The sequence below is a fragment of the Gekko japonicus genome, unplaced genomic scaffold (assembly GCF_001447785.1).
Source record: "Gekko japonicus isolate JY-2015 unplaced genomic scaffold, Gekko_japonicus_V1.1 scaffold3117, whole genome shotgun sequence".
Lineage (NCBI taxonomy): Eukaryota > Metazoa > Chordata > Lepidosauria > Squamata > Gekkonidae > Gekko > Gekko japonicus.
This window is the reverse complement of record NW_015168136.1, coordinates 77,191-101,462: the sequence shown is the minus strand read 5'-3', so window position 1 is coordinate 101,462 and position 24,272 is coordinate 77,191. Positions and strand designations below refer to the sequence as shown.

The following is a 24,272-nucleotide window of genomic DNA, read 5'->3' as shown; positions in this document are numbered from 1 at the left end:
ATCTTCAAGCTTCATCATCTGCCTTATATGTGAAAATGCATAGGCTAATTAAAAAGAATTACTTTTTCTTGTCTCTTTTAGTATCATGATGATGTTGTTGTTGATGATGATGACTTAGACCATTCTCTGCTGCTGATCCATGCTACAAAATGGACAGGAGGGGAGACCAAGAATGTCTCGTTGGGCTAGCAGAACTGTAGGGTACAGACTTTGAGAATACTCCTACTGCTTTTCCACTTATGCAAGCTATGCTGTTAAGGCTCCATGACATTTCATAACCTTTGTTTAAAAGGGGGGGGGGAAATGCAGAAATATGGCATTGGATCAACAACAGAATGGTCAACAATGTAGGCCAGTTCAGTAGCATCCTCATGCTTTGACATGCCAAGAGTAGTATCTCTTGCAACATGGCCATGTGGAAAAACAGCGGGGATCACAAAATCATTTCATTCAGACAGACACATCCTATTGTAATGTAGGCAGTGTCCTAAACCACTTGTAATGAATACAGGCAAATCAGCATTCCCAAAACAGACCCCCTCCCCAGATGTCTTTTGTCTTAAAAAAGCATAAGCTAAAGGGTATTTGCTCTGTTGCTATAGAGATACTACTCAGTTTATAGCATTTTTGCATGCATTCTTTTCCTTTCCCCCTCTTTGCCAGTTTTTAGACATGCACAAAAAATAGCGCAGTAAGTTATAGACACAGTTACACAATCTACGAAATGAAATTCAGTTGGAACGCTTAAGATGCTCTCTATGTTTTTTTTTTCCCCAAACAGGCCAACAATATGCTGACTTTTATTATTTCTTTAGCCAGCTGGCCTTACTTTTCAGTCAACAGGCAGAGCCTGGTACTGCTGAGGTACATCGTGGGAACTGCGTATCGTTCACCCCCAAATGGTGCCATTTTCCAGCAGTTTCACAATGCACAGAAGCAAGAACCGTTAAAAGGCTCCAAGTTGAATGAAAATGGCCAACCTATCCAATACAGATATAAAACACTTTGCTACAAAGGTCAATTTTAGCAGATACTTTCACATGAAAGTACAGTGATCCTGCTCTTTCTTATCAATAATAATCTTTGAAATTATAATTGCATATGCACTATTTCTACGATTGGCATTAATCCTATATTTTCCCCATCATGCAACATAACATGAGGCTTCAGTAGAGTACTGTTCCGTGCCATTACAGACTTTGCAGTTGGTTAATATACAGTGTTACATTCTGTAGCTACAGGCCAAGATTCCCCCAACGCAGCATAAGTGGGAGCTACCCCATTCTTTCCGCTGACGAGCAATATTCCACTGAGCATTCAGCACTTGCTCACATGACGCTCCATGGGTACCCGGGAGCCTCGGCATGCATGCTGTAATGACCAGGGCATATGTATACTTAGCTGAAGTTACACACGGATTTTCATATGTTTCAGATATCCAAATGTGCACTGTTTAATCTCATTGGATATATTTTAAGAGACTTGTGTTGTTGTCATCGCTGGATTAACAGCACAGATAACCCATGGCCTGCTATTTTGAAGGGGGGGAAAAAGGTAACTTTTATTTGAATAAAGAGTGTGTCCAAAACTGTCATAAAAGCAGAGTCAAATTATTTAGAGAGATCAGCAACAGGCAATAGTAACAAAAGTTAATGATGGTAAATATAGATAATGATGGGAGGAAAAAAAAGGGGTAACATACTCCCTCCTCATGGGTGGTGGCCATTCCATTCATTTAGGCTGCCGCTTGTGCTGGAGTTTTAACTTGAGTGCTGTATAAAGAAAGAGGGGGGCCAAATAATGACTTTAATATGCCTGCTTCCTCCAAATAGCTGCTGTTAATGGACTATTCCAATAGACGTGTCCCCCACACGCCTTGCGAAGAAGCTGCAATGGTTTAAAATGCTGCTCACTGCAGGTACTTATTGAAAATAAGCAAACATGGAAGACCCAAATACTTTATGTGATAGAACATGATGTTGCTTTAGCTCTCTTCTTAATTCAGTGGTTCCCAAACTTGGCTACTGGTACCCTTAAGGGCACATGGGTACATACTAGGATACATGTTTTAAAAGCTTGTAATGATCCATTCTATTAGTAAAGGGCCAGTTTTCTCATAAATTCCCCTCTGGTGAAGATTGCTACCACCTCCAAAATTCTATTTAGCTGCACCTCTCCTTCTCTGCTGGCCACACAAGGAAATAGGATGAAAACGAAAAGAGTGGCAAAACCTAAATACTGAAATGTTCGTGGCAATAGGATCATATCACCCCAAGAACTGCAATGACAGTAAGGACGGGAGCTTCAGTATGAGCCACAATGAAGCTAAGGTAATGCACGCGTGAGCATGTTGTGGTTACACGTTACGCAGGGCTCTTTTTGTAGCAGGAGCTCCTTTGCATATTAGGCGACAGACCCCTAATGTAGCCAATCCTCCAAGCACTTACAGAGCATTTCTTATCGGGGCTACTGTCAGCTCTTGCAGGATTGGCTACATTAGGGGTCTGTCGCCTAATATGCAAAGGAGCTCCTGCTACAAAACGTTAGATTAAATTATCTGCAAGGGGTACACGAGTTAAAGCGCATGGGAACCACTGTGACTAGCCCCAAGCAACTGATTAGTAACTTACAACGGAGGCACCAGGTTATTTTTAGCACAGGAATCTAGTAACTCAAGACAAGCTTACTCCTTGCCAGTAAAAACAAACATGATTCATGTGGCACCTTGAAGGCTAACCAACTTCATTCCAGCATACGTTTTCACGGGCCACAACTCTTAAAGTTACTATCTACGTGATGTCAGGGACCTCATCTACATACCCTTTCTTATTCCTCCATCAGGCGGGCAGGGATATTCCCCGGTTGATAAGAGGAAGCAAGGTCCATATCTCTCCCGAGTGCCCGGACGGGTAAAGAGCAATCCCTCATCAGGTGACATAGCTTGGTCTATGTGGGGACAGTCTTCGTTTGCCAGCGCCGCTTTGGCCACCTCCCCATTCAGTTTCGAATCTTCAAACATACAAGCAGAAGGCTATTGAAACACTAAGAATGATGAAATCTCTTGGCAGGGTTTGACCGCTATGTTGGGATACACAGCAAGGGAAAAAAAGCAGCACATTTGTCCTGGACACGTTGGTAATGTGCCGTGGCGCCCAAAATAAACAGTTTTGTTTTTTAAAAAAGGGGGAAAAAGTGAAAGGGGGAAACAGAATGGTTAGCTTGTTAGACACAGGGTAGCATTGGCTCCTAGCTCTTTGAGCAGAAGTCTGCAATTAGATACATGGTTATATTTAGCATGACGTAAAATGGCACCCAAATTATTTGTTTCTCATGACCCTTCCTAGGACTCACAGCACTTTGGAGACTGGCACAGATAATGCTTTGGTTTGTGGTATCTGAGAATATGCTAGGTATGCCGATTCATGCCTTTTGCGATGCATGTCTTGGGAAATCATCCCTACAGAAGTTGCTTCGGATTTGTTTCCATTTTGAAATACACAAAACGGTGGCACACATTTTAGACAGACACATAGAGGACACGATGGAAATATGGCTGCACAACATGGATGAAAATCCATTTGCTGATGTTGTCTTTAACGACAATACTTTTTTTCCCCTTTGCCTTTTGCACAGACAGCACAGGGTGCCCAATGAGATTTGAAAACAAATGCACATTGCAAATGATGAAAATGGTGTGTTACATGTGTCCATTTTGATCCACATGTTTCCATGAGAACAGACATTTTTTTCTCTGTGTGACTTGCTTCACATTCTCAAAGCAATTTAAAGTGCTCTTCTAACATTTTAAAGTGCAAATTAGTATATTGAGAATATACTTGAAATATGGCACAGTTCAGTGGGAATATTTGGTCAAGGAAGAATCACCAAGCATTAAGGGAACCCATTTACAAGGACTATGGTTTTGTTTTTGTTTTGTTGCTGGATTCAGACCCTCGGTTGCACAATGCTTATTACATAAACACAGCTGGGTAGCCATGGCAGATGAATATACAGGTTAAACTTAAGGGACAGTGGATAGAGCAATTCTGTATTCTCATGAAATGTCTAAATGCTCATTCTGACATTCTGAAGACAGTTAGTAGTTTTCATTGACTCACTGAGTGATTTTTAAAATCAGTCCAATGTGGTGGAGGAAACCATGTAATCATCAAAGGTATTACGAAAGGAAAAATTAATATTTTTGGCTCTTCAGAATCTGTAAGGTATGATGGACATTTAAGCATTCTGCGATGTTTATGGATATGAACAGTACAGCAAGAATTTTTGCTAGGTCCCTTTCCCCCTTTGTTACAAACAGCTCTCAAACCAATACAAGGCAACTCTGCATTTTCCATTTGGTGAGGGGAGATGCCACTGGTATCTTGAAAAATAACTTTTTCTTCACGAATGTCTCCTAGCTGAGCATCTGCCATACAATCTGCATTTAGCATTTGCTCAGTTGTTTTACCAAACCCACACTGGAACAGAAAAAGATGCCGTTCAAAACCACATTCAAATACCCCAGGCCAACACCATATGGACTGCAGAGTCACCCCCGAATGGCCATAAAACGGCCATAAATCTATGCAGATGGCCACCTTAAAACCAAGAGATCAAACGAAATGAAAGCAAGCATGCAGTCTGGACACTGCCATAAAATGCGACACTCAATCAAAGTGAAAGTAGCATGCAATGTAGACAGGAATTTCTGTTCCAGTGTGGGTTTAGGGTTGCCAACCCCCCCCCCCGGTTTGCCAGGGGCCCCCCATTTTTGGGAGGGAGTTCTACCCGCCGCCAGCCAGATGGCCAGCGGGGGCAGCCCCACCCCCAACACCCACAGCCACCCCTCTCTCTCCCTTTAAGTGTGTGGAACCCGTGTTTCCTCCCAAGCCTGATCTCCGCTTGAGATCAGACTTGCAGGGAAATGCCAGCTTCTTGCACTTAAAAGGGAAACGCGGCTGCTCTTAAAGGGGAAACGCTGGCTCCTGCCCTTAAAAGGGAAACGCCGGCTCCTTTAAGTGCAGGAAACTGCAGTTTCTGGAGATCTGGCGCGTGGGCGGGTGGGGGTGGGGACGGTGGACGTCCTCAACGTGATGTCATCTCGTCGGGGATGCCCCGCCCCTCCAGGAACACCCCCAAAGTCCCCCGCTGGGGGTGGAAGATGGACTTGGCAACCCTATGTGGGTTTGGTATAACAGCGGAGCAAATGCTAGATGCAGACTGGGCTGTAGGCGGGAATTTCTGTTCCGGTGTGGGTTTGGTATAACAGCGGAGCAAATGCTAGATGCTGATTGGGCCTTTGTGACTGCCAGTCCCATGCAATCATTACTGCCTGTGGTGGGGACCAAATAGAGGAATCAGAGGAAGAGTTGTGAAATACTAACAACTGATTGTGCATCAATTCCACGTTCAAAGCGAGACTATCATGCAGACATTCCAAAGTAGTATTGTTTCACACATCTTTTTCCATCTTGTTTCCTCCAGGCAAAATACTTACTTTCCTAGAAAGGAAGGATTTTTGAAAAACTACAATGCTGAAGTATATCTTTATAAACACATGACACAAATTAACAAGATGGGTAGAGGGAGAAACGAGCTATGATTGTGTTTTTTTTCCAACACTCCTTTTTCAGGTTTAGGATCAGAAAGGAAAAAATAATAATATGGAAATGAAAATGTTGCATTGTGCTGTGTCTGTACAGCCTTATCAGGTCATGCTATCATGTGATTCTTAGTCTTCTATACCGAATACCTCTAATACAAGCAGGTTTAAGATGCTGTGCACTTGACAGGCCCAACAGCCTGATCTTATTAAGGCCAGCCTGTAACTGAACTCTGTGACATACAGAATCCAATTGAGAGTTATGCTGATCTCCATCCATCAATTGTACTTCTAATGTCCTGGCCCCACTGGTGGACCTCCTGAGGGCACCTGGTATTTTTGGCCACTGTGTGACAGAGTGTTGGACTGGATGAGCCTTTGGCCTGATCCAACATTGGTGTCTCTTATGTTCTTACGCATATCACCAATAAGAAAAGAGATAGTTAAGATAAGTCGTAGGGGTCAATACGGTTTTCAAAGTGAAATGTGTCTCTGGGCTTTTGTAGAATTTGTATGCTCATGAAGTTATTCCCCCAACTTAAGAAGGATATGGTATAGTTTATTGTCCTTTCAAAAAACCTTCATTTATGGGACACCCATAATTTCTGAGTGCTCTACAAAAGTAAATCACAATGCTCCAGAAACACATAATCCATAATTTTATCACAGATGATGTTTAAAGGTCAAGGTTCCCTTGCTCGAAAGCCAGCTGAATCCGACTCTAGGGTTGCGGTGCTCATCTCCGTTTCAAAGCCGAAGAGCCAGCGCTGTCTGAAGACGTTTCCGTGGCGCACCAAGGCGCACGGAACGCTGTTACCTTCCCACTGAAGTGGTACCTATTTATTTACTTGCAATTTCTTGCTTTCGAACTGCTAGGTTGGCAGGAGCTGGAACTAGAGACGGGAGCTCACTCCGTCATGCGGCACACTCGGGTCTCAAACTGCTGAACTACCGACCTTCCACAGCCTGCAGTTCAGCGTCTGAACCACTTGAGCCACCACAGCTCCTATCAGGTGATGTTTACCCACAGCTAAACACAACACTATAGGCAAAGAACTGAATACTACCGTACTGAGGTGAACATATCTAAAAAGCCTCTGGCTATCTTTAGCTTCCATACAGATGGGGAAAGTTTGATAGGAAAGCACAAACACTTGTACATTCCCACTATGCTTACATGTAGAGATGATGTGTCCATATGTATGGGTGATTCATCTGTTCCTTACTCCTCAAAATGGGAAGAGGAGATCATACAAATTAGCTAGGCACACAATCATTTCTCAAGTTAAACTGGAGGTATATTGGAGGATGTAACCATTCACTTTCCTCGTTAAACAAATAAAAAGGACTAGTTAGGTCAGGGGTGTCAAACATGCAGCCCGGGGGCCGGATCAGGCCCCTGGAGGGCCTCTATCGAGCCCGCAGTGGAACTGCCTGTCTTCTGCTTCTTCTTCTAGTTCTGCTGCTTCTGCATCACTGTAGGTTTGCAGCTTACAGATACACACCAGAACAGATTGCAACAGTGCAGACATTTTGATGCAATAGTTTAGAGCAAGAGATGTCAGTTATCAGACACTGTTAAATAAACAAAATATTGCAAGAGGGCTAATGTTTTAAGCATGTTTTTATTTTAAGTAAAAAAACCCACCTTTGTGGCCTTTATAAAGTTTATATCTCCGCTACCTGGCATTACACTTTATGACACACATGATCCGGCCCAACAAAGTCTCATTTATATCAGATCCGGCCCTCAAACAAATGAGTTTGACACCCCTGACCTAGGTAGATATATATATTCTAGGTCATTAGTTCTCCTTGCCTTGACCTTTGCTCATCCAGTCATAAACTGGCACATCTGGTAGCCTGCAAGTGAGTGCAGGTCACAATGGAGTTGCATCACCACTTTATGACACATAATGTGTACAACAGAAGCCTTCAACTCTGTGCAACGGTCAACTACAGATGAGTAATTTTCCTGTGATTACACACTACTTTGTAAATGGTTATCTATATGTTTTTTTAAAAAATCTGAGCTTAGCAGAGCTCCAAAGGGCAGAACTTCTCATCTCCCTTACAGAGGCACAGACTGGATGGTTTTAAACAAGGGTTAAACAGACTCACGGAGGATAGGTCCATCAATGATTACTAGCCATGATGGCTAAAGTGAATTGCTATAAACAGAGGCAGCAAACTTGTGAATGACTATGCTAGGAGGCAGCATCAGGGGAAGCATTTAATACCAGTTTGTCTGCCTTCCTGGGCAACTGTTTGGGTGCTAAGTGAATTAGGATGCTAGATGACATGGAACAGTAGTCTGATCTAGCAGGGCTCTTTTTATGTTCTTAGCTGTGCAAGGAATTTTTGGTTGGTATATATTTGGGTAGGTGTTGAGCAGGGCTATTTTGGGGCAGGAACGCACAGGAACGGAGTTCCGGCTGGCTTCAGAGTTGGCCACGCCCACTACAGCCAAAACCTCTGCACATGCGTGGCTACAGAGGGAAGGCCTGGAGAGCGACCCACCCCCCGTCGATTCCGAGGCTGGTGGGCCAGGGGGGCCCTGGAAGGATCGTGGAGGCATTTAAAGCCAAGGGAAAGAATGGGGCATGGCCTAATATGCTAATGAGCTGCACTGTCCAGGTGTGGCCTAATATGCTAATGAGTTCCTGCTGGGCTTTTTCTACAAAAAAAAAGCCCTGCATAAACCTAACCTTTAGACTTAAATAGAAAGGATGTGATTCATTTACTCCCTTCCAAGTAACTGAGGAATCTGCTCGGATGGAATAAAGCTTGCTTTATTGGACCTCTCACTTAGCAGAAGAGAGTCATTGAATGCAACCCAAATGTTACCTTTTGATTAGTCTCCAAGATTCAATTTGTAGGAAATAAAGTGTTTTCAGGCAGAATCCAATTCAACAAAAGATCTCTTTGTTTTCTGCACCACACCATGCTTGGTTATGGACATTGGGCATTTATGCATGCCAGAAGCCTAGGGTTGCCAAGTCCCACAAACTCACTGGCAGGGGAGGCTCCGACGACTCCGGGAGCCGGCTCCGGATGTGTGCGCGCGCCGCCAGCACGTCAACAGAAGTGACATGCGACGTTGCCCACGTTGGGGGCGTGGCCCCAATCGTCAGGGGGAAAACCATAGAGTTTTCCCTCTGGTGATCCGGGCCATGCCCCCAACATGGGCGACGTGGTTACGTCATGGTGACGTAACCACGCTGCTCTTCGGGGGCCTCCAAAGCGGGGGTTTCCCCATCCCCCGCCCCCACTTGGCAGCCCTACAGAAGCCTAAATGGGATTCAGAAAGGTAGAATCCCAGGCTCAGTAGAGAACTTTGGAATGTTGACCATACATTCCAGTATTCAGTGCATAAAATTTTGCAAGTAAATTCTGTTGAAGCCAATGGGACTCACTCTCAAGTAAACATATTTAAGGATGGGATGCCAGAACACAAAGACTACATTTATCTTAAACTATAATAACAGAGAAGAATTACAATAAACCACGGACAAGTAATGATGAAATGAGAAGATGAGAGCTTGGAGAGATTATGGATGTAAATACAGTTTGGAGAGTTAGAGTTTGACAGAAGCTATGGTGTAAGTGATTTTGAAACCAGGAGTGAAATTCTTTTTAAGCCAGTATGTTTTTGAAATCTTCTGCTGTAGGGCAATGCAAATTGAGTTGTTTTCCATGCAGAGAGTACTAAAGAGTGCAACTTAGCCAATTAGTGCCATGTCGCGTCAAGTACTTACTTTTTCTTTTGGCATTAATACCTTTAGCACCAGGTTTTGTGTGTCACAACCTCAATGGAGTTTACCTACAGTCTGTGACATCCCATGTGGTTTTGGATTTACCCAACTGTATTCTAATGTCCTCTGCTGCCCAATATGGAGCTCAGGTTGATGGGAATTGAAGAAAAACGTCAGAATATAAAATGTGACAGTCTGTAACATATATAAGTTGCAAGCAACATACAGTAATAAAAAATAGTGAGAAAGAGAAAGAGAGAAAAGAGAGAAAAACATGAAGAACATATAAAGGAAGTCATTTGTTCCTACATAGCAACTGAATTGATTTTTGGCTGTCCCAAAATTAAGCTTTTGAATACTAGACACTTTTTGTTGTTGTTGAATCAGTGATATCTTTAAAACAAAATTAAAATAATATTTATAATTGCATTGTTGTCTATTTTAAAATGCACTTTGATGTCAACTTTATACCAATAGACTTCATGCTGGTAGAATTTAGTTTAGCATGCCCTTAAACCCAGAATTTAGTTTAGCATGCCCTTAAACCCAACCTACCTGTGAGTATTTACTCACCAAAGTGTTGGACTGGATCCCTCCAGGCAGTGTAGGTCTCAATAAAGGTACTTCAGGGAATAATCTCTCACAAACCTTATTGACCAGACCAACACAGTGACCTCCCTCCTAGACAATACCACCATTTAGAGGCACTGTTTCTTGGAGTGAGGTGACATGTTGGTCTACTGACATCTGAAGACAAGGGGTCAAAATGAGCATGTGAAGGTCAGGCAGTCTTTCTTTAACAGATGACTCTGGAAAGGTGCAATAGTGCAATCCTGAAAAAATGTTGCTCCCAGAAGCACTTTTCTTTCAAAAATGTACCTCAGCATTAGAGGTGGTCTTGCAGTACTTACACTCTCACTCACAGTGGCATTGCACTTGTGAAATCAAGCTAAAATCACAGTACTTTCATAGCAGGATGCTATAGTCAAAGCACATGTCAGATTAAGTGGGATGGTTTCAGCATACTAATTGCTACAGTCAGGAGATTCATTGCAATAGCCACCTCTCATAACCACCACTTAAGAGCTTACAGCACCGCGCTCTGAGTTTAGTTTTTAGACAATAGAGACTATGGTATGATGATCTATAGATAATGGGATGTATGCCATCCATGGAGCAGAGATGAATGCAAAAGACCATGACAGCAGGAATGTTTTGTTTTTAGGAAAGCAGAAATACAGAAAGAATTGGCTGAAGTTTACATCATCTACTAAAGAGAAAAAAAATACATGCCAGAGATCTGGAGCCATATCACTGATATTTTTAATAGTTGTGAACACTGGTCACAATTTGCTGTCGGACTAATCTAAAAAAAGACTTAGTGGACCTAAGATTAAAGCTATAATTTTTCTTTTCCCATCTGCAAAAAAAGCAAAGCAATGCAAATGCATTCCAGGGATTCATTATGTTAAGCTGTGAACAGAGTTCAAATGATTGTAAATGCAAGAGCTGCAAATCATTTCTCACACTCATCCACAGCTGATGAAATCAGTCACCATAGCCAGGTCAATCTACATGAGCGTAGAAGTTCACAGATTGAAGGTCAGGTGACACCATGACATGTTTGGAGGACATCAAGCTATGGATGATCGCCTTGTTTGGGATGAATCAACTAGGAAGCTATGAAAGCTCAAGGATTTTTACAATTTTCCTTTCACACAAATAGGAGATTGTTTCAGACCTGGATGTCAAAGTTCCAAGTTCTGGTGATGGTCAACATCATAGTCACTTGACTGCTTCTGTACTAACAAATGCAATATGGGGTCTACTGAAATGGCTCCCAGAGTTTAGATTGCAAAAGTTGATTCCAGGAGTCAATCTGGTTCAAGGTGAACAGAGCTTTTAAATTAATGGAAACATTTAGTTGGAAAAATAATGGTTCGGTTCAGTTTCCATTTCTCATTCAGGTTTTGCCTCCTGAATTTCAGCCACAACAAAAACAGGGAGTCACACTGAAATTTGACCCTGAAATGAAATCTGGACAAAACCTTTATTTACCACATATTGCAACAATCCAAATCAGTATGATTCTATGGTCTTCTCATTATACTTTTAAAATAAGAACAGACGAGCCTCTCATCCAAAGCCACAGAAGTTAGAATGGGAGCCAACGTCACACCTGCTACAAGGATACCACTGAAAATGGTATCTCTGGGTCATGTTTTCTATCTAAACCTCATAACATTTAGGCATGCTCCTCACATTCGGTTGTGCCATCACATACTGGGTTTCCCCTTCCCACCAGCGTCAACTGGTTATTTTCTGTATCGGCTGAGAAAACTCACAATTGCCGAATCACATGGCAAGTATTCTGTTAACATTAGAGGGCATAGGGAAAGAATTAATCCCAGGGGTGCCACTTTTGGGGATATTTCCAGGGCATAATGGTTGTGACTACTCCAAGTAGGGTTTCCAAGTGCCCTTGCCATCATGACGGAGGGATGGGGGGGGCATTCCAGGGGTGGGCCCGGACATCACGTGCAATGTCCCTGATGTGATGACATCATCCGGAAGTGACGTCATCGCATTGGTGACGTTGCGTGCAACACTCTGGTTTCGGAGCAAAACTCTATGTTTTTTTTCCTTCCAAACCATAGAGTTTGCCCCCAAACCAGACTGTTGCTGTGTGATGTCCATGGCACGATGACGTCACCCGGAAGTGACGTTGTGGGACGATGTCTCTGTTTTGCGGCAGATTGAAACCCCCCAAAGCGGGGGAACCCCTATTGGGACCTGGGAGTTGGCAACCCTAACTCCAAGTATCACTTTCTGCTGTTGCCTGTTGGGAGAACGGGCGGGGTTAGGGAGCTGAATCACAGACATAGGTTTCTGTATCATCTTTTCAGTGGCTATTCAACAACATTTTGCCTAATTTTTCTTAAGCTCTTATATAAGTGTCCAGAAGCAGGCACAGCAGGAAAGACTTGTGTTGTCCCTCTCTCCAACATACCTTGATTGAGACATCAAGAAAAGTTATAGATTCCATTATTTTTCCCCAGGACTCTGCATTTTCAGATTACAACGGTATGGGATAACAAGCAGGAGACTTGCAAGAACTTCCAGGTTTTTTTTTTCCTAATTTCATCCTCCCCCACTATTTCTTCTTCCCCTTCCCTGGAATTCCCCCATATTGTCTCCCCATTTCCTGTTTCCTTCATTTCTCCCCCCCACCAATCAGTCTACCTTTATCTACCCTCTGACCTCCCCCCCCCCACTCCCTGGGAAAACGACGGCCAAGTTGCATGGTGCCAGTCACTGAGCCCGGTTGGGCCCAGTTGCATGGTAGGGAACCGGCAAGGACTTGCAGGGGGTACTTCACTTTCCCCTGTATACCTCTCCTCAGACTGTTGCTTATTTCCATCCTCAGCCTTCCCCGTTTCCCTGTTTCCTTCTCTCTTTCCCACCCAGCAGCCAACCTACCTTTTATCTGCCTCCCATCTTCAGCTATATGTATTATCTATTTGCTTCATTATACACCCTCTTTCTTCACAGTGGGGCCCCAAACCAGCTTACAGCATTCTCTTCTCCTCCCTATTTTAACTTCAACATATCACAAGAAAAGACATTTCTAGTTCCAGGTGGTCAGCCGTGTTGGTCTGAAGCAGTAGAACAAATTTAGAGTCCAGTGGGGCACCTTTAAGACCAACAAAGGTTTATTAAAGGTATGAGCTTTTGTGGGAAACACACTGGAATGGAAGGTAGAGTTCAAACGTATAGACAGGCTGAACAGAGAGGAGGAGGAGGAGGAGGAGGAGGAGGAGTACCTTGTGAGGTGGGTGGGGTTGAGAGAGCTCTTGACAGAAACGGCTCTATTTCAAGGACAGCTGTGCCAGAGCTTGTGACTGACCCAAGGTCACATCAGCAGGTGCAAGTGTAGGAGTGGGGAATCAAACCCGGTTCTCCCAGATTAGAGTCCGCACACTTAACCACTACACCAAACTGGCTCTCAGCAAATTTACATGTAATATGATGAAGAAGTTTTAAGAGAAGGGGAAGAGAAGGGGAAAGGAGAAGTAAAGACTGAAGGACTCTGAATTGTGCCTTTGGGAATTTTGAAATGGGATGATCGGGGGTACCGTTTTTAGGCACTTAAATTTAAGCTTTAAAGGAAAAGTATTATAAATGACTGACTCAGTTTGTAATGTGATTAATGTTGGGAAGACTTGATGTCACTAAGCTAGTAGGAGGATCTCCCCCCTTGGGTTTTTAGTCAGTAGTGGGTTCTTTACTTTATCCCGTAAATGTAGTATCCCCTCCCTTCTCTTCTGTTATAGTTTTTGTAGTGTTATAAAAATAATAAAAAATCCCCTCCGGGGGCTCAAAAAAAAGAGAGAAGTTTTAAGTTATGCAGAAACATAACTTAAAACTTCTTCATCATGTTACATGTAAATTTGCTGTTCAGCCTGTCTATAACTTGAACTCTACCTTCCATTCCAGTGTATTTGAAAAAAGTGTGCATGCACGCGGAAGCTCATTCCTTGACTAAGCCATTGTTCGTCTTAAAGGTGCCACTGGACTCTAAATTTGTTCTAAAGACATTTCTAGGTTTGCTGTACCTACTCTTTGAGTATTCTGGCTAAAATTGAACAGTGGAACGGTTTCATTGCCTGTTTTGTATTATTAGGGGATACACTTTTGATTTGAGCCCCCAAATACCATGTAATAGTCACACTTCAAAACAACATTTTAAAAATAAATTACAGATACATAATTGTGGATTTGTACTGTTTCAGTGTGTTATACTGGTGTGCAGTCCTAGATGGGAATGACTTCTTATAAGGCAAAACACTGCCTTTTTAAAAAAGCCATCTTTCCCCTGTAAGTTAATAGCTACATTGCTGATTCAGTCTGTATCAATCCGCAAATTAAAAATACCTAGACTGTCACAGATTAATTTCTGGGGTTACAGCTCCCTTGTTTTAGCTTCGTCAACTCGCCCTAGGAGAATCAGCATCTAAAACCTGTTTGTATGAGCCAGAAATGATATTTATTGTATCAGTTGAATGACTAACCTGAGACCTGAATTTGTTTCTGCTTGTCCTGTAAACCTCCAAAGTGGCTTTGGACAGGAACATGCTACCACACAACAGGGAAGTGCACCACACAAGATGACGCACAGTTCCAGTCTAAATTTCCCATGAGTGAAATGGGAATATTCGTCCCTCCTCACTCCCTCTGCTGCCCACTGAGAACCAGTTTGGTGTAGTGGTTAAGTGCGAGGACTCTAATCTGGGAGAACCAGGTTTGATTCCCCTCTCCTCCACTTGGACCTGCTGGATGACCTTGGGCAAGCCATAGTTCTGGCACAGCTGTACTTGAAAAAGAGCAGTTTCTGTCAGAGCTCTCTCAGCCCCACCTACCTCACAGGGTGTCTGTTGTGGGGAGAGGAAGGGAAAGGAGTTTGTAAGCCCCTCTGAGACTCCTTTGGGTAGTGAAGGACGGGGGATAAATCCAATCTCTTCTTCTTCTTCTACCTCACAGGGTGTCTGTTGTGGGGAGAGGAAGGGAAAGGAGTTTGTAAGCCCCTCTGAGACTCCTTTGGGTAGTGAAGGACGGGGGATAAATCCAATCTCTTCTTCTTCTTCTACCTCACAGGGTGTCTGTTGTGGGGAGAGGAAGGGAAAGGAGTTTGTAAGCCCCTCTGAGACTCCTTTGGGTAGTGAAGGACGGGGGATAAATCCAATCTCTTCTTCTTCTTCTACCTCACAGGGTGTCTGTTGTGGGGAGAGGAAGGGAAAGGAGTTTGTAAGCCCCTCTGAGACTCCTTTGGGTAGTGAAGGGTGGGGTATAAATCCAATCTCCTCCTCCTCCTCCTTCTCTTCTTCTTCCTCTTCCTCTTCCTTTTCTTCCTCTTCCTCTTCCTCTTCTTCTTCTTCTTCTTCTTCTTCTCTGATCTCCATGAGATGCTTCTCCAAGTGGGTGGGCCCTGAGGCCTACCTGGAGGGTAGGGCTACACTAGGAAGGGGCAGAATGTATAACCCAACATGATGTCTTTTTCAGTAAACCACGGAGGCTGCAGGCAGCACATAGTTGTTGGGGTTTTTAAAAAAATGTAACTGGAATTGAGAGTGAGAGCAGGTGAGGAGGTGGGTTTACATCAATGTCGGTATTTTTAAAATAAGATTAAGACTCAGAGAATGCAATCGGGATTCCTAGGAGACAAGGAACTGCACAAATCTGGTCGGTGAGATACTACCGCGGTGTTTACAAAACCTCCACTCTCAGCATCTCAGGCAACTTCATCAGGCTTAGCAATTTGTCCCATACACCGAGTTTGGTGTAGTGGTTAAGTGCACAGACTCTAATCTGGGAGAACCGGGTTTGATTCCCCACTCTTCCACTTGCACCTGCTGGATGACCTTGGCCAAGCCATAGTTCTGGCACAGCTGTTCTTGAAAAAGAGCCATTTCTGTCAGAGCTCTCTCAGCCCCACCGACCTCACAGGGTGTCTGTTTTGGGGAGGGGAAGGGGAAGGAGTTTGTAAGCCGCTCTGAGACTTCCTTGGGTAGTGAAGGGCGGGGTATAAACCCAATCTTTTCTCTTCTTCTTCTTCATATGGTCCAGAAATTGAAAAACTGCTTGATCACTTCAAAAGCAATCATAAAGAAGGATAGCATGTTCTTTAATGAAATTATTTTGGCCTTGGTTTTAGAAGAAGAAGAAAAGAGATTGGATTTATACCCTGCCCTTCACTACCCAAAGATGTCTCAGAGCAGCTTACAAACTCCTTTCCCTTCCCCTCCCCACAACAGACACCCTGTGAGGTAGAAGAAGAAGAAGAGATTGGATTTATACCCCGCCCTTCACTACCCAAAGGTGTCTCCAGGGCTGGCTCCAGCTTATTTTGCACCCTAGGCGAGGATCCCTTCTGGGGCCCCGTGCACCCACCAATTGTCAAAATAAATGCATTTTAGGAAGAATGAAAAACACAAATAATCAAGAAACTCCCGGAGTACAGGGCCGGGTGCAGTTTGGTGCCCCTAAGGGCCGTCCTGCTCTAGGCGATCGCCTAGTGAGTGAGCCGGCCCTGGGTGTCTCAGAGCAGCTTACAAACTCCTTTCCCTTCCCCTCCCCACAACAGACACCCTGTGAGGTAGGTGGGGCTGAGAGCGCTCTTGACAGAAACTGCTCTTTTTCGAGGACAGCTCTTATCGGAACTACGGCTTGCCCAAGGTCATCCACCCATGTGCAAGTGGAGGAGTGGGGAATCAAATCCGGTTCTCCCAGATTAGAGTCCGCACACTTAACCACTACACCAAACTGGCTGTACACCAAACTTAGCCATTCACTATAGATGTGACCTAGGAAAAGATTCTCGAACCCTTCATGGTACTTGCTGTCCCATGGCCACCATCACTATAAAGGTAAAGGTAAAGGTTTCCCTTGCTCGAAAGCCAGTCAAATCCGACTCCAGGGTTGCAGTGCTCATCTCCGCTTCCAAGCCGAAGAGCCAGCACTGTCCGAAGACGTTTCCGTGGTCATGTGGCCGGCATGACTAAACGTCATCACTATGGGACTGATTAATTTTCCTTTAGCTTCTTTTCTGCTTCAAGGTATGGGTTGTCCAACCTCTGTTACTATCAGAACCCTGGCTGTGACCTAGTGCTGACGGTTGCCAACAGGAAATGAGGGTGATGTTAAACTGGAGGGAGAAAAACAATATCTGCTGTCTCTAGATTTTACAGACTGTGTCACAGTCCATCTCCTTACTGAACACCCCCCCCCCCCCCCGGTAATACTTGTAACTTTTGCTTCAGTTGCACTGAATGAATAAATAGGTACTGTAATTTGACTCTGCTGTAATGTACAAATGTGCTCTGGAGCTGATGGAAAGCCAAAACACATTGCTGATGCTAGGATTTGTACATGCAAGCTGGCTACTTATTATCTCCGCACAATTGTTCTTATGCACAGGACTGAATAGAGAAACCTCAACCAGAACTGGCAGCTGTGGTCACAACGGCTCCTGGAGTTGTAGGGTTCAGTTTACACTGATATTTCTCCACGAAGTCTCATAGATAAGAAGAATCACATTGGAGATAATAAGTAGTCAGTAGGACCATCAACACAGAGAAATTGCATATGATTCCACAGCATTCATGAGAAGAAACTGGTTCTACACTGAACCGTGAAGACACAATCTGCCGTGCTCTTGGCAGTTGAATATGAATGTGACACACTGCTTCATGAGTGTCCTCTTATCCTTCCTGCTTTACAGAGCTATAAATGTATTTATTTACTCATGAAGAAGTTATTTCATTGCTTGGTGATGGATTTGTGATAAGCATTTGCAACCTGAGGAGAATGGACAGAGAAGACCACATAGGTGGGCGTAAAGGCTAAAATAGGAAAGTCGATCACATGGATTGTGGCAGCCTGGTGCAATGGAAGTTTTCAAATCAAAGTTGTTGTCTTTTTTAAAACATGGGCTTTACAGAGCTGGACAAAGAAAAATAAAAGTTAATTTCCCACCATCACCTCCCCATCTTTTAGGAATTAGCATTTGGCACTGGTGAAGCCTCACACAAAGGAAAGTCACACTTCTTTTGTGTTCGTTCAATAGCATCCACATGCATGGCTATGAAATGGGAAAAGGCGCTTTCTCACCCTTATGAAGTGACGAATTAGATTTCCATTGTTAGTAAGTAAACAAACAAGAAAAACGATACTGCAAGACCATCACAGGTATAAACTGGTTCTTTCAACATATCCCTTACCACTGAAGTTTAGCACAAAACACTGTATAAATTATTTGTATCAGAATATGTACTGTGGGAGATATTTTAAATAGCAAAAGGTTGCACATGGCTGTAACCTATGCTCATGTAACTGGACAAAATAATTTGTAGTTATTTACTTCGAAATTACTGGTTTTTCTCTCCACAGAATAGGTCAATGATATTCCATGGGTAGAGGTAGATTATGGGGTTGAACTAATCAGATCAAAGCCCTGTAACTTTGTGTGCTCTTTGAGGAGTCTCATAAAACTGAGATAGTCCCATAACTAACCACTAGCCATGGGATATTATAATATATTCCATGATGACTAGTATTTTCATTTCCCACCCCCAATATGGAACTAGTATGAAATACAGTTTAGTCTGACTGGGAATCTTTTCTTATTGCTGTCATTTTTCACTATCTTTTCCTAAAAAAATAGAGTACCCTGTGAGATTATCACTCATGGCTCTTCAGTACAAGTCTACCCACAATGGCCAATAGTCTCCCCTTTCAGTCCGTCTTTAATGCTAGAAGGCTGGAGGAGGTACAGACCTAAGCTTTCAAAAGAAGGCATTGTATCTCTCCTCCTGTTCTCTTGAACTCTAAATGCTAAGCTTCAGTATGATGATGTCATAAAATAGGTTGGGTTGCCTGCTACGGGAAAAAAAATATCCTTACATTAGCCTTGTTCTCTTGCGAATCACACTGTGTTTCTGTGGAAAAACTAAGCTATCATTTTCATGGGTGGCTAGCCACCTCAAAAGGATGTAGTCGTTTCATGGATTTTCATGTGCTGACGTAAGATAGCCTTGAAGTAGGCACCTCATCTCTCTAACCAAATGCATGGTTTTCTGCAACTTTAAAAGCAGCTGTAAACAAGTGGGAAAAATACTTGGGGGGGGGGAGAATTGTGTGTGTGTACGTGTTTCTTTCCAGCGCATGACCTGTGCCCTTGGCTCCCACTGTGTTAGGAAGCATTCAGCTTTCAGGAGCCATCATGATACATTAGTCAGTCCAGCAAGGTAGGCTGTAGAACTCAACAACAAGAAAATCTTCCATTAAATCTTTTCTCCCTTCTGAAAATCTTTTACATGCCCCTTTATACAGGACCAGTGTTAAGGCTCCTATAACGTGCACTCCTCTAAGTTTTGCTTGCCAGCTTCTCCTGCACTGTTTGTCCCTGCAACCTCTATGTCCCACACATGATTCCATGTGTGACGGTGGGACGGTAATGGGATAATGTGCTACCCATTGCTCTAAGAAAGCAGTCTGACTGAATCTCTCAATCTCTACAAAGGATGGAAGTTAATGGTCAGATGGACATTCCTCTAAGAGGTTTCCTACCTGCTCTGTTAATTTCTAACATTTCTTCTTGGGCAAGTGGGCATGTGTCGCTCTGAGTACTGTGGTGTGGCGAGTTTATGACAGATTTACAATAATTGGGGGATCCCAACTGGGGCGGCCGTGGGATATGTTTCTTTTTTTTCTTTGGTAGCTTCTGCTTAGCCATCGCTAAGGAGTAATACATTCCAAAATTGTTCACAATGACGGGCACAGGCATAGCAATGGTCAGCACGCCTGCAAGAGCGCACAGGGCTCCCACCAGCATGCCTGACCAAGTCTGAGGATACATGTCTCCATAGCCCAGGGTAGTCATGGTGACAACAGCCCACCAGAAGCCAATGGGGATGTTTTTAAAGTGTGTGTGTTTGCTGGCACTAGGATCATTGGGTTTAGCACCTATTCTCTCCGCGTAGTAAATCATCGTGGCAAAGATTAAGACGCCCAGTGCCAAGAAGATGATGAGCAGCAAGAATTCATTTGTGCTGGCGCGAAGGGTATGTCCCAAAACCCGCAGCCCTACAAAGTGGCGGGTCAGCTTGAAAATTCGCAGGATTCGAACAAACCGGACGACTCGCAGGAAGCCCAAGACATCCTTAGCAGCTTTGGAAGACAGGCCACTGAGTCCAACCTCCAGATAGAAAGGCAGAATGGCCACAAAGTCAATGATGTTCAAGGTATTTTTGATAAATTCCATCTTGTTCGGACAGAAAATAACCCTCATCAGGAATTCAAAAGTAAACCAGACGACGCAGACTCCTTCAATGTAGGTCAGAAAAGCTTCAGTCTCTGCTTCCAGATAGAAGCGCACCTGGGTGCCATTCCCAACAATTTCCGTCTCTGTCTTGTTAACGATGGGATTAAATCTCTCATGAGTCTCGAGGCAAAAGGTAGTGATGGAAACCAGAATGAAGAATAGGGAGGCAAATGCAATATACTGCAGAGAGAAAAACAAGAAAAAAAATGGTTAGAGCACAGCGCTTGTTTGTAAAGCAGCCCAGTCCATGATCGGTTAATGTATTTAACTTGTCCATTGGAACCGATTTCACACAAGAGCTGCGCCGTGGTCGCGCCTCCCTTTGCCCCGCTTCTCTTGGTCAATTTCCCGCTCAAAGCTGCACGGCCGCATTTTGACCCGCGGCTTCACCCGATTTTCCCCGCGGATTCTGTGACTGGTTATTCTACAAACTGAACTTTTAATACCAAGCGTATTCTTAGCATATGGGATATTATGGGAGGTTATCATTTCAACTGTTATTCTATGAAATGCAAAATGCTGCCACTTTGTCCCAATTTGGCAGAGCTCCATGGAAGACTATATTCACTGCTGGAAAATTGTAAGTTGGAAGGCAGGGGGGCCAGGAGCTGGGTCCAGCCACAACACAGGATTAGATCCCACCCACACCCAGACCGATTTCACACAAGAGCTGCACCGCGGTCGCACCTCCCTTTGCCCCACTTCTATTGGTCAATTTTCCATTCGAAGCCACACAGCCACATTTTGACCCTCGGCTTTGCCCGATTTTCCCCACAGTTTCATGATTCTCAAAAAACAGGATCACGAAACCGCGGGGAGTTCCCTCATGGCTTCCAGGGGATTCTCTAACACTAATAATATATCATCTGCAAATAAGTTTAATTTAATTTCCTCCTTCCCTCTCCTATATCCTTGTATCCTAATACTATTTCTAATTCTGTCTGCCAATGGCTCCATCGCTATTATAAAAAGCATCGGGGATAAGGGGCATCCCTGTTTAACTCCTCTTTGAATCAATACCTCACTAGTATGTCCATCATTAATTTTTATCATGGCTTTCCCTTCCCTATATATTTCTCTTAGTGCATTTAGAAAAGGTCCTTCAAAGCTAAGTTTTTAACACTTGAAATAAAAAACGCATGATTTAATGTATCAAAAACCTTATACACATCTAATTTCAAAAGGGCTATCCTCCTCTTATTGTTATTCCCATGGTACAAAGCATTAATCACATTTCTTATGGGATGACCTATAGATCTCCCTTTCACAAACCCATATTGATCCTCTCCCACTAACCTTGGGAACAGGTTCTCCAGTCTATCTGCTAACACCTTCACAAAGATTTTATAATCCCGGAAATGCAGAGAATGTTTAATAAGATACTGAGGGGAGGTAAAGCCCCAGATACTTGGAGGAGGATGGAAATTATGACAATTTTAAAACAACAGAGAGATCCAATGGATCCCAGTTCATATAGACCTATAAGTCTGGCAAACCAAGATTATGGGGTCCCATTTATGCCTCCCCAAAGAAGGTGCCCCCTGGAAAGTGCTTTCTGGGGAAATGACAGGTGGTTATTTTGACAGATGCAGGTCCAGGAGGTTCAGGAGTGTATAGAATGGGTCCTGTGCAAGCTAGAGAAATCACAGGGGATCTCCATCTGACTCTCCTCCACCTGTGTTCCAAGTCTGGTGAGGATTGGATTTACAGGGTCGGAGTTACACCCCCCCCCAGAAGATGCCCCCAGGAATGTGCTTTCTGGGGAAATGACAGGTGCAGGTTCAGGAGGTTCAGGAGTGTATAGAATGGATCCTGCGCAAGCTAGAGTAATCAAAGTGGCAGGGGACTTCCCACAATTCCTCTTCTACATGCCCTCCAAGTTCTACCCCCCCATAGCTTTGAAGTTTAGTAAACATTTATATTGAGCAGTGACAGTCTGTCTGGAAATGCACCCATTCATGAGCCAGCAAGAACCACCACAAACTTCTTGAAAGTTCATGGAAAATTCATGCCAGTTGACCTGCCGCGATCTTGAGTTCATGAACCAGCCAAAATTTGTCACAAACTTCAGTTCACAAGCTGGTTCATTCTCATCCTTACTTCTGGTTCAGTGCTAAGCGTTGAAAGTCCTCACATAAACAAATCTTTACTTCCAACAGTGACTTGTCAGGCTTTCTCCTAACCAAATCTCTTATCATTTTATGAGCATAAATATAGAATTTCATGATTACTAAGCACCTTCCTCCCTAACATTAACAAAAACCAGGTATAACTGTTTGCTAAAATTATTCTCTCTCTCTCTCTCTCTCTCTCTCTCTCTCTCTCTCTCTCTCTCTCTCTCTCTCTCATTTCTTGTAATGGTACAAAAAGAAAAAAATGCTTTGTAGTCCAATTTTCACAAGTAATTCAATAGTCCATCATCCAAATATAGTACTTGGTACATTAACTTTATCTTCATTAATATGACAGTATGAATTCAGAAATAAATTAATTCCTTTTTATACTATTTCACTGTTAAATATCTTGTGAAGGGGATAATGCTCTCCCAAGGACAGGATGTATTCTAAATATTGATCCTGTTCTACTTATTATTGTACCCATATAATCACTAGTAACAAAATTATTACTATTTTACTGCATTATTGGTATAACTTACATGAGAAATATACTTCTCCATGTGACCTTTTAAAAATAAAAGCAACATAAATGGAGACAATTTGTATGTCTTACATCATTGCTACAAGGCTTATCTACCATCTCTTAGCCTTAGAAATGATAAATAACTATCTAAGAATATAGAATCATAAGCAGAGGGAAACAAATGTGAAACACAGATTTTGTTTCTAACTGCATCACAGTAGGGGTGTGCATTTGGCATAAATCGAGCCGAAAAAAATACCTTATTGGTATTTCCCAGGTATTTTTTCAGCCAGCAAGCCAGTGGGTACTTATCCGGCTATGTAAAAATGGCCAACCTGAAAAATCCCAAAAATACTCTGAATTTTTCAGGACTGCTGGATAGCCAGAGCTAAAGGGCATTCAGTCACTTCAAATGTCTCTGAAGTGAACTCTCGGCTTGGAGAAGGCATTTAAAGGGACTGTGAACCCTTTAATGCCTATGGAGTTAACTCACCATGGAGTCACACAGCTTGGATAAGGCATTTAAAGGGACTGCAATTCCTTTAAAAGCCTTCCCCCTTCATTGGAAACAATGGAGGATGGGGGCACCTTCTTCTGAGGCCCATAGAATTGGATCCCCTGGTCTGATCTTTTTGAAACCGCAGGGAGGGGGTTGAGGTGCCTCTAATTCAAAAAACAGACCCCCCCCCCAAACTCCAGATACCACAGACCCCAAACTCCAGATACCCCAGATTGCTTCTCCATTATTGCCTATGGGGACCACTGACTATAACGGTCCCCATAGAGCAGGGGTGTCAAACACATGGCCCTCGGGACAGATCAGGCTCTGGGAGGGCTCCAATCCGGCCTGCAAGGGTCTGGCTGTTTTCTGCTTCCTCGTCCAGTTCTGCTGCTGCTGCTATGTCACAGACTCTCTCAACTGCACAGGAGAAATAGATAGGCAAGCTTCTCCTGTGCGATTGAGAGAGTCTGGTAAAGCACTGGCTGAGGCTCCTCCCCCTCCCCCTCCCAGGGGGAGGGAGGGAACAAGCCCAAGGTTGCTTCCTGGCCAGGCTGCAGGAGACAAAGGGAAGGCTTTCTTTCCTTCCACTGGCTGAGGCTTCTCCCTGAAGAAAGAGAGGGAGGGAACAAAGGAGAGCTTGCTTTGCTGGGCTGCCTCAACCCCACAGGAGAAATACTAGGCACGAAGAAGAAGAAGAAGGGATTGGATTTATACCCCACCCTTCACTCGGAGTCTCAGAGGGGCTTACAAACTCCTTTCCCTTCCCCTCCCCACAACAGACACCCTGTGAAGTAGGCGGGGCTGAGAGAGCTCTTTCCAGAACTGTCCTTGAAAGAACAACTCTGACAGAACTATGGCTTGCCCAAGGCCATCCAGCCAGGTGCAAGTGGAGGA

At 43.6% G+C, this 24,272-nt stretch overlaps 1 protein-coding gene across 1 annotated transcript in view; it reads right to left on the bottom strand.

The window, feature by feature from the left end:
- Positions 1 to 24,272, bottom strand: part of LOC107113582 (potassium voltage-gated channel subfamily C member 1-like) — a 35,651-nt gene that overhangs the window by 649 nt on the left and 10,730 nt on the right. The window contains exons 3-5 of the mRNA XM_015414930.1: positions 19,483 to 20,416; positions 2,821 to 3,009; positions 1,703 to 1,772 (exon numbers count right to left, since the gene is read on the bottom strand). Of these exons, the coding sequence (XP_015270416.1) occupies positions 1,732 to 1,772; positions 2,821 to 3,009; positions 19,483 to 20,416 (1,164 nt within the window). The 3' untranslated portion in view covers positions 1,703 to 1,731. The remainder of the gene's footprint in view (positions 1 to 1,702; positions 1,773 to 2,820; positions 3,010 to 19,482; positions 20,417 to 24,272) is intronic.